Here is a 10,112-nt window from a genome sequence, read left to right on the forward strand (position 1 = left end):
TTGAAATCAAAAAGTTATACAAATGTGTTATTCATTTGTTATTTAAATTATACAAATGTGTTATTTATTTTTAAGAAGTAATTTTATTTATGTTGCTTCTTCATCTCTAATATAGAATATGATATTATTTTATATATAAAATGTTTACAAAAGTAAATAGTGCATGAGATAAAAGATTACATCATCATATTCTTGAGTTTTTGAAGCTATAGTTTAACTAGCCCGAGGAATTGCCTAGAAAGTTAGGGAAATTCCGGTTATATTTAGAGAAAAGCTGATAAGGATTTTTGTAAATCCAAGTTATAGTTGTTAAACTTCAAAATTTTAGGTGTCCTAGATGTTTTTGATGGCGCTTAATCCATTTCCACCATCAAAAACACGATTCAAACACTGCCTCTACAAGGTTTTTTGAAAAAAATTTGCCCAGATTCCGGTCACTTTTGGTTGTCCCAACAATTCCTCCGCCCAGTAGACGACTCCGTTTTTGAAAGGAAATGTCTAACACGCCTAACCTATGGCTGAAGTAGTCGTGATCCAAGGGCTTCTAAGTTGTCAAAGTCATTCAAGGATTGCACTCAACTTGGGTCATAAGAGAATTCTAGAGACAATTCTTTTAGATGTAACTCCTCATTCAATAGGGATTGAAGATGTATATGGTTGCATGACAGTTTTGATCCCAACCCTTTGCTCCGGATATGAAGCAAAATCATCAGCTTCCATTCATAGTAATTGTATAGAGTGAAAATGGTAGAAATTGGGAATTCCATTCTTTCATCAATTCAATTTTCAACAATTTCAATGGGTAGAAAATTCAACCACTTTCAATCTCCCAACAATTTCCAATACATTGATCTGTAACCCTAAAAAAATGTTCATCCACTTTCTCTGAACGAGCAAAGTTCGCAAACGACATCAATTTCGCATCTGAATCTGTGGGTGATTTGTAAAAATGGTCAAGGAAACCGGTTACTACGACGTGCTAGGAATCAGTCCCGAGGCCACTGAAGCGGAGATCAAGAAAGCTTATTACAGGAAGGGCAGGCAAGTTCATCCTGATAAAAACCCAAATAATCCTCAAGCTGCAGAAAATTTTCAGGTCTTGGGAGAAGCTTACCAAGTTCTCAGTGATCCAGAACTGCGGGTATTACATGACTCACATGGAAAAGCAGGTTTATCAATGGAAACAACGATAGACACAGCAGAAATCTTTACTATGTTTAGATGTGATTTATTTGAAGACTATGTAGGCCACCTTGCATTGGCTTCAATGGCTTATTTCCTGATATCTACTCTAGGTGAACCGATATATCTCAGTGAACTACTAGAAGAGATGAAGGGTGCACGAAAGGAAAGAGAAGAAAAACTTGCACAGATTTTGAAAGATCGTCTTAATCGTTATGTACAAGGTGACAAGGAAGGGTTTATACAACTAGCTAAATCTGAGGTTCAACGGCTCAACCCTAATGGAAGCAATGTGGTGCAGACCATTGGGAACATATATGAAAGACAAGCGGCAGAGCAACTTGGAAAGAGGGTCATATATTTGGGTGTGCCATTTATACTTGAATGGTTCAGAAACAAAGTATATTTTATAAAATCTTTCGTCAGAGCAACAACAGGTGTTTTTGCAATACTAGGGTTACAACTCGGCATCATTACAAAGGAGGTTTCTTGCGAAGATGATTCAGAATGGTATGATGAATTGATTATCAACTCAATTTGGGAAGTAAATGCGCCTGACGTTGTGCGAACCGTCTCACACGTGTGCCACACGGTGTTGCAAGATGAGAGTGCAAAGAAAGAAGATCTTCGGGCTCGTGTGGAGGGTTTGAGAATTCTGGGAAAGATTTTCCAAACTGCGAAACCACAAAATAAAGGTGGAATTCCAGAAAAAGAATTGCGGCATGCTCTTTTGCGGCTCTGGAACGATCGCCCGGATTGGTTGAAATTTGCAAGAAAACGGTAGAAGTGGGTGTAGATTTGGTAACATTTATGCAAAGGGAGAACAATTGAATCTGTTTTAGTTTCTTGTAATAAGCTTCTATAGTTGAAGGATAACTCCGATTCTCTGGTTTAGGTTTAGCTTCCGAGAAAAAACGGCGCTTCAACAAGTTAATCTGGTTCTATGGTTTATGTTATTTCTAAGTAAATTCAAAGGGTAGAAGTGCTTGTAGATTTGGTAACATTCATGCACATGGAGAATAATGGTATCTATTTTAGTTTTTCATGGTGATGATAGAAAATCATATGTTTTTTTGAAATTATTTAATATTCATTTTTAGTAGATATATTTAAAATTTAAAATTCATTTTAAATTATCATATATCTATATTGATTTAAAATGAATTGGGAGTTGACTAATTGGGAGTTGATTAATTAAACTTTTTTATGAGTTAATATTATTTAAATTTTTTGGTATAATTATTTAATTTAATTTTTTTAGATTTAAGGAAAAAAATTATTTTGGTTAATGAGCCTGGCAGCTCAATAATTTAAAAAATTAAAAACTAGGCTGTAGAATGAGCCTCTCAGGGTCAATAATTTAAAAAATTAAAAAACTAGGCTATAGAATGAGCGTCTCAGCTTAATAATTAAAAAAAACGATGATTAATATTCTTGTGGATATAAATTTTGTTAAGATATTTTTGTCAATAAAATTTCTAAAAATATAATTGAAAATCTTCCCAAAAAACCTCTACTCACCCTTCAAATCAACTCTTACATAATTTCATACAAATTCTGCATGAGTTCAAAGACACCCTTATCATATCATGCAAATTCTGCATAAGTTCAAAGACACCATTATCAAATCAGATCTTGAAAAGGAACCCATCTTAGCCTATTACGTTTCCCAAAAAAGCCTCCACTCACTGCTCAAATCAACTCTTACATAATTTCATGCAAATTCTGCATAAGTTCAGAGACACCATTATCAAATCATGCAAATTCTGCATAAGTTCAAAGACACCATTATCAAATTAGATCTTGAAAAGGAACCGATCAAGACACCATTATCAAATTAGATCTTGAAAAGGAACCGATCATAGCCTATTAAGTCGGTTAAGAAATAAAAGGAATTTGTGTGAAAAAACATTTCGAAAAAAAAACATGGTAGCAATGTTGAAAGGCTGAGTTCAACTCCTCGAACATTTGCCAATCATTGCTTACCATACAGCAGTCTTTGTTTCCTTCGAAAATTTCTCTTTGGATCAAATTGCTTGGCACCTTGGTTTTCATATCCTAGCCGTACAGCTATTCTCAGGAATTTTAATTTGGAGGGAAGCTGTGAAGCAATGAGCACGTCATGTGGACGCTGTAGAGGATATATGGAAGATGATGAACAGCGTGAACAGTATGAGTCAGCCTGGAGCATAGCGAGGGACCTCTTGCAACCTGGCAATAGCAAATACCTAAAGGATGAGATGGATTTGGGCCACGGAAAATACAATCATTTGTCTTTTGGCGGGGATCACGTTAGTAACCTTGGAAGCAGAGTTGACAGAAAGGACGAGAAGCAGAAGAGGTTCACTGTATTCAAGGACATTTTTCTGTATATTCACGAGCACAACCAGGGGAGTCGGTCCTACAAATTGGCTCTGAACCAGTTTGCGGATCTGAGCCGCGAGGAATTCAAGGCGACATATCTGGGTGCCAAGTTGGATACCAAGAAACGCTTGCTGAGATCTCCCAGCGCTCATACCGGTATTCTGATAGCGAGGATTTGCCAGAGTCCATTGACTGGAGACAAAAGGGAGCCGTGGCGCTCCCGTGAAGGACCAGGGTTCATGTGGAAGTTGTTCAGAGAGATGGACCAGCGTTTTGTTGAAATCTAATTTCAACGCAGCCGTACGCTCCCCAAAACCGCCAGCAAAAACCACAAACCAGTTTAAAGATTTCTCGGACCGCCTTCCTGCAGAGAATGGTTTTCGTACACAAGGGCCCGAGAAAATTTGGAGCTGACACGTGGTTCAGCCCTGACGTAACGCAACGTCATTTTCTCGGGCGTTAAAGTTGGGCAGCAAACTGGGTTCCGATATTTTTGTGAGCCGTCCGATTGCCCTCATCTTTCTCCACCGTCGATCTCTAAACCTGCACACGGGCCTGCGTCAAATCAAGTCTTGCGTGGATTAAACTTTTGGTTGACCACCGTAGGTGAGAGAGAGTCATTGAATTTAATGGTGCTACGTAGATTTAGGTGGGCCTTTTAATATGGGTATGGGCACGTATTATATATGTCTTTTATATATATTTATTATATACGGCATGTATTAAATGTGAAAACGTATGTAATAAGTCTTTTATGTTTTTGAGTGTGTTGACTTCTTTTATGTATTGCACACGGGAGGTAAAGACAGTGTGTTCACAGCAGCGTAAAAAAATAGATTGATGGTGCAGTAATAGGTGAAAAAAAAAAAAAACACACAGCAGTGTGTAGAAAGAAAAGAACAGGTGATGTAATTTTTTTTGTGTAGGGAAAAACCATGTGTGGTTTTGCACAGCAGTGCATAAAGAAAATTGTTGAGCGAGTTTTTTTTGTATGTCTGTAAGTTTTGTTTTTACAGCAGTATGTAAAATTGTTTTACACCAGTAAATGTGAATGGAGGATTTACAGCAGTAAACCCAGCAATTTCTCAGAAATCTTTTATGGTGTTGAAATACTCTGTTTCTCTGTGAAATTTTTTTTAATCTTCTCTGTGCACAAAAGTTCCTGGAGTAAAAGAAACAGAGCATTGCCTCTGTTGTGTTTTATATTATTTGTTTTTGGTATTTTGCATAAAAATAAAACCAACACGTTTCTTCCCCATTTGACAAAATTTGCAGGAATAGGGATCGGAGAGTTCCGGGAATCCGGATTGACATTGAATGCGAGGAATGACAAAGTCCTTCGAGCTGTAATGGTGTTCAATGTTGCACTTGGGCTTCAGAATTTATCAGACTCGAGAGATAGAGAAATCTGATGTTTGGTTAATACGAAAGTTATTTTTTATTTTTTGGAATTATTATTGTGAATTATTGAATCTAGCTAACTCAATTTAGGTAAAGTTATTTTGTTAGAATTAGCGACTCTAACAAATGGCTACAGGTTAAGCATGGAGTTCCAAGATTTAATTGACAAAGAAAAAAATGCCCAAAATATGAAATGTGCAGCAACAACGATTAAACTATGTTGGACAGCCAGGTGAAAGTGTGAGTTTGTTTGTGTTTGTGGAATAGACTCTATTATGTTGTAATGTGAATCACAATTGTAATGTAAGCAAGTCTAGGATGTTTTGGCGTGGTCTTTGTAATATATGTACCTAGTAACTCCAGAGTTGGAGTGTGAAATGTAAGCTTTGCCAGGCATGTGTATCCCCATACAGTTAGTGGTAATCTAAAAACCACTTTGTATTTGCAATGTCGGTTTGTGGTAAGCCAGAAACCACATGTAAGAGTGAAGTGAGACAGAGATTCGTGTTGGCATGGTTTAGGGTTAGCCGAGAAAACCCTCGACATGGTTGAGTCAAGTCTTTGGAGTGCAGGTTTGTAGCCCAGAGTGGCTAGAGTGCCCTAGTGGCAAGTTTGTGGCCCATAGTGGCTGGAGTGCCTTCGTGGCTAACTTGAGCCTTCGTGGCTTTGTTGAGCCTTCATTGTTGTATTTAGCCTTGGCGGCTAAAAGCCCTTGGTGGCATGGTTGAGGGTGATCCAATAAAACCCATAGCATATATTCTTTTTGGTATATTTGACCACAAATAGATTTTGCAAATTGATATGGAGACAAGTACTTATTAAGGGGGAGTGTTGGAATATCTAATTCCTACTTGTCTCTACTTGTGATTATAAATACTTTACATCTCATTTAGATGAAAATTATTACTTTTGCAACAATTGTGAAGTTCTATATCAACTTGCTCATGATTATGCTTGTAAATATTACTATGAGGATCATTATCTAAGGTTACATGAAGATGAAGTCATTCAAAAGATACACTTGAATCACATGTTGAGTGAATTTCAAAAGCAGATTTTTTTGCTTGACATTTACATAAAGTAGTGTGACTCTATTAAGGGTGGAATGGATATAATTTTTTGAAGCTATTAATTTGAAGTGGCTTAACATACATTATTATGGTCAAACTTTTAGGCCCTTATCTACCCTAATAGGTCCTAGTAACAATGATATTCTTGATTGATTTCTTTGCATTGAGTATGTTAATCTGATGAGGTTGAAAAAAAAATTACAAAGAAAATATTTTTCTTGATAATATTTTCTTGGACATTAAATTTCTAAATGACTATATTTCATTTACTTAAAGTTTTTCATCGAACACAACCTTTGGTCTAAGTTTAGATCTATCTGCTAGTTCCAAAATGGTGGGTGTAGGATTGAGGTGAAACAATTATAGTTGTTCCATGGTTTGTCTAGTCAGAACAATGATCGCACCTCAAAACATAGGGAGAAGAGTGTCATTGATATGGACTAAGACAATTGGATTATGGGGGTTCATATCTTCAAATTGGATGTTTTTCCAACAAATTGAATAGTTTGGGGTTCTAATCTCATCCTCCCTAGTTTCTTTATGCAAATTTCCCTAATGGTTTTAGTGTAAATAAGAGTATCATTATAGCTTGAATTAAGGGAACCTTAACATAGATGTTTTTATGCTAAAAAACCAGGTCAAATTTAGGGCATGAGGTAGGTTTCTCCAAGGTTTACCTCTCTGGATAGGGAGGTGCAATAGAAGATGGTAAAGGCTTTGAATTTTGAGAAGTGTGTTTTATTGTAGAGTCATAGTGTGTATGATTAGGACTTCCCTCCTTCATTTCCTCCTTAATGGTGATAAGGAAATATTTATGTTTTTCAAGAATCCTTCCCGACCGTAATTGGATGTCTTGCACCTCAACTAGAGTGATCTAATATGTAGGAAAGGGAAGCAACTCAACATTAGGGCTGCATTTGTTAAGGTAAAGCAATGTGAACGGGGCAGTTGATTTTGTGGATATAATGGATAAGGCATGGAGTATGATTATTATGGTGGCATAGGGTAGGAAAAGCTTGGCATGTTTCATAATTGGGCTCTTGCCACCCTTGTTTCCAACGATGATTTTGGACTTGTTATTGAGGGTATCCTTGCTAAGGCATAAAATAATTCCAAAATTGAAAAGAATTTTGTTGTCCAAGGAAATTAGAATAATGTGGTGTAGGATCAAAATGTATACTTAAGCCTTAAGGCTACCAAGGCTTCTTTTCTCCCATTGCATGCAATTACTCTAGTACTTGACTTCCTCCATAGTACAATGTTTCTAGGATAGGTAACAATAGTCAATGCTTTGTTGTATGATTCTCTGCTCAAATAGAACACACATTAGTGACATCTATAGGACATTCTTGTAAGGGGTGTTTTTTTCTACATTCAAGCCATAAAATAGAAAGTGTTTCTCTCTCTTCTTCTTGCCTCTTTTTAAATTGAAACACATCTAGTTGTAAGTAAAGGTTTTCAAGAAAATCACTCTTAAAGCTCTCTAATTTCCTAATTCATTTTTAGTTACACCACTAGTCATGGACTTGGCATTGTTAAGAAGAACATCTCTAAATCTTATTCCAAATTTTGCTTGACTGCAAGAGTATCTCTTGCACAAATAACAAATATGATCAAAATGTAATTGAGAAGTGTTTCTAGATCCTAATAGATTCATCTTAAATACCTCCTATAAAAATAACCATAATAGTATCACAGTTAAGTTTATGTTACTTGTACCGTTGAAGTTTATACAAAAACCTTTCAAGATAGTCTTCAAGACTCTCATCTTTTCTTTGTGCCATTTTAAAGATCTCTTCTATCAAATCCCAAGATTTCCAATACTCCCTTTTTTTCTTAAAAAATGTTCTACGCATTCCATCCCATGTCCAGATAATGTTTCCTCCCAACCCCATGAACCAACATAATGGTGTTTCGTTAAGGGTAGTGAGAAATAGTTTAATATTTTGAGCATTAGATGAGTAATCATAACTCTTACATAAAATGTCAAATGCATTAGGGTACTCATGAATCTTACCATAAAAATGCAGTAGGACTAATGGGGGAATTTTTTTCATATGCACTATCATATCATATCACGGTCTACGATAGGGAATCCAAAAGTTGTTTTCTCCTCTACATGTTTGTCCTCCATTAAGCACTTCCTCATCCTCTATCATATTGTTGTATCCAAACACACTGTACATTGCAGCATGCTCTTTTGCGGCTCTAGAACGATCGCCCAGATTGGTTGAAATTTGCAAGAAAAGGGTAGAAGTGGGTGTAGATTTTGTAACATTTATGCAAAGGGAGAACAATTGTATCTGTTTTAGTTTCTTGTAATGAGCTTCTATAGTTAAAAAGATAACTCTGGTTCTTTGGTTTATGTTATTTCTAAGTAAATTCAAAAGGTAGAAGTGCTTGTAGATTTGGTAACATTCATGCACATGGAAAATAATTGTATCTATTTTAGTTTCTTGTAATGATTTTCTTTGTGGAATTTTGATGGTGGTGATAGAAAATCATATGAAGATGAGGTTAGGTTTCTTTTTTTAGAAATTATTTAAAATTCATTTTTAGTAGATATATTTAAAATTTAAAATTTATTTTAAATTAGCATAGATTTATTTTAAATACTTGTTTTATATGAATTGAGAGTGGTCTAATTTTTTCATGAGCAAATGTTTTGTATAATTATTTTATTTTATTTTCTTTAGTTTTTTTAGATTTTTTGTTTTGATCAACCTCAACAAAATTTCAATTTTGATGATGGAAGGATAGCCTTACACATCATATTGGGTTGTAGAATGAGTCTCTTGCCTTACACATCATACTAGGTTGTAGAATGAGCCTCTCAGCTCAATAATTTAAAAAATTAAAAAATTGGGAGGTACACATCATACTGAGCTATAGAATGAGTCTCTTAGTTCAATAATTTAAAAAATTAAAAAACTAGGTTGTAGAATGAGCCTCTTCGCCTAATAATTTAAGAAATAAAAAATAAAAATACAATGGTTGATTTTCTTATGAATATAAATTTTTCTAAGATATTTTTGTCAATAAAATTTCTAAAAATATAATTGAAAATATTCCCAAAATAACCCTCTACTCACCATTCAAATCAACTCTTACATAATTTCATGCAAATTCTGCATAAATTCAAAGGCACCATTATCAAATCATGCAAATTTTGCATAAGTTCAAAGAAACCATTATCAAGTAAGATCTTGAAAAGGAACTTATCATAGCCTACTATGTTTCCCAAAAAAAAACTCTACTCACCATTCAAATCAACTCTTACATAATTTCATGCAAATGCTACATAATTTCAAAGACACCATTATCAAATCATACAAATTTTGCATAAGTTCAAAGGCACCATTATCAAATTAGATCTTGAAGGAACCGATCATAGCCTATTACGTTTCCCAAAAACCTCTACTCACCATTCAAATCAACTCTTACATAATTTCATGCCAATTCTGCATGAGTTCAAAGACACCATTATCAAATCATGCAAATTATCAAATCATTGTTATGGTCAAACTTTTAGGCCCTTATTTACCCCAATAGGTCCTAGTAACAATGATATTCTTGATTGATTTCTTTGCAATGAGTGTTAATTTGATGATGTTGAACAAATAAATTTAAAAGAAAATATTTTCTTAATAATAGGTTTAAAGTGAGGTACTTTGAATAATAATCTCCTAGGGCTTGGACATTAAATTTCTAAATGACTATATTCCATTTACTTAAATCTTTTCATCGAACACAACCTTTAGTCTAAGTTTAGATCTATCTGCTGGTTCCAAAATGGTGGGTGTAGAGTTGAGGTAAAACAAGTGTAGTTGTTCCATGGTTTTTCTAGTCAGAACAATGATTGCACGTCCAACTCACTCAAAAAATAAGGAGAAGAGTGTCATGGATATGGACTAAGACAATTGGACTATGAGGGTTCATATATTTTCCTATAAGCGCTTGTCATCATCAAATTTGATGTTTTTCCAACGAATCGAATAGTCTGTGGTTCTAATCTCATCCTCCCTAGTTTCTTTATCCAAATTTCCCTATTGGTTTTAGTTTAAATAGAAATATCATTTATAGTTTGCATTAAGG

The 10,112-nt window shown here is 34.9% G+C and overlaps 1 protein-coding gene and 1 pseudogene across 1 annotated transcript; both read left to right on the forward strand.

Annotated features, from left to right (window-relative positions):
* The first annotated feature begins 949 nt into the window (after positions 1-949).
* On the forward strand, positions 950-2,185 carry LOC149242913 (chaperone protein dnaJ 10 pseudogene; annotated as a pseudogene).
* Positions 2,186-3,092: 907 nt separating this feature from the next.
* LOC149242914 (germination-specific cysteine protease 1-like) lies at positions 3,093-4,514 on the forward strand. Its single transcript, XM_089367727.1, has one exon. The coding sequence runs from the start codon at positions 3,294-3,296 to the stop codon at positions 3,831-3,833; it is 540 nt and encodes a 179-aa protein (XP_089223853.1). The 5' UTR covers positions 3,093-3,293; the 3' UTR covers positions 3,834-4,514.
* The last annotated feature ends 5,598 nt before the right edge of the window (positions 4,515-10,112 follow it).

The sequence above is a fragment of the Pinus tabuliformis genome, chromosome 8 (genome assembly GCF_031772625.1).
Source record: "Pinus tabuliformis cultivar Carrire ecotype Pingquan chromosome 8, CPIR1, whole genome shotgun sequence".
Taxonomy (NCBI): Eukaryota; Viridiplantae; Streptophyta; class Pinopsida; order Pinales; family Pinaceae; genus Pinus; species Pinus tabuliformis.

Bases quoted from the DNA above. Each gene is read 5' to 3' on its own strand.
- LOC149242914 (XM_089367727.1), top strand. From the start codon at position 3,294: ATGAGCACGTCATGTGGACGCTGTAGAGGATATATGGAAGATGATGAA.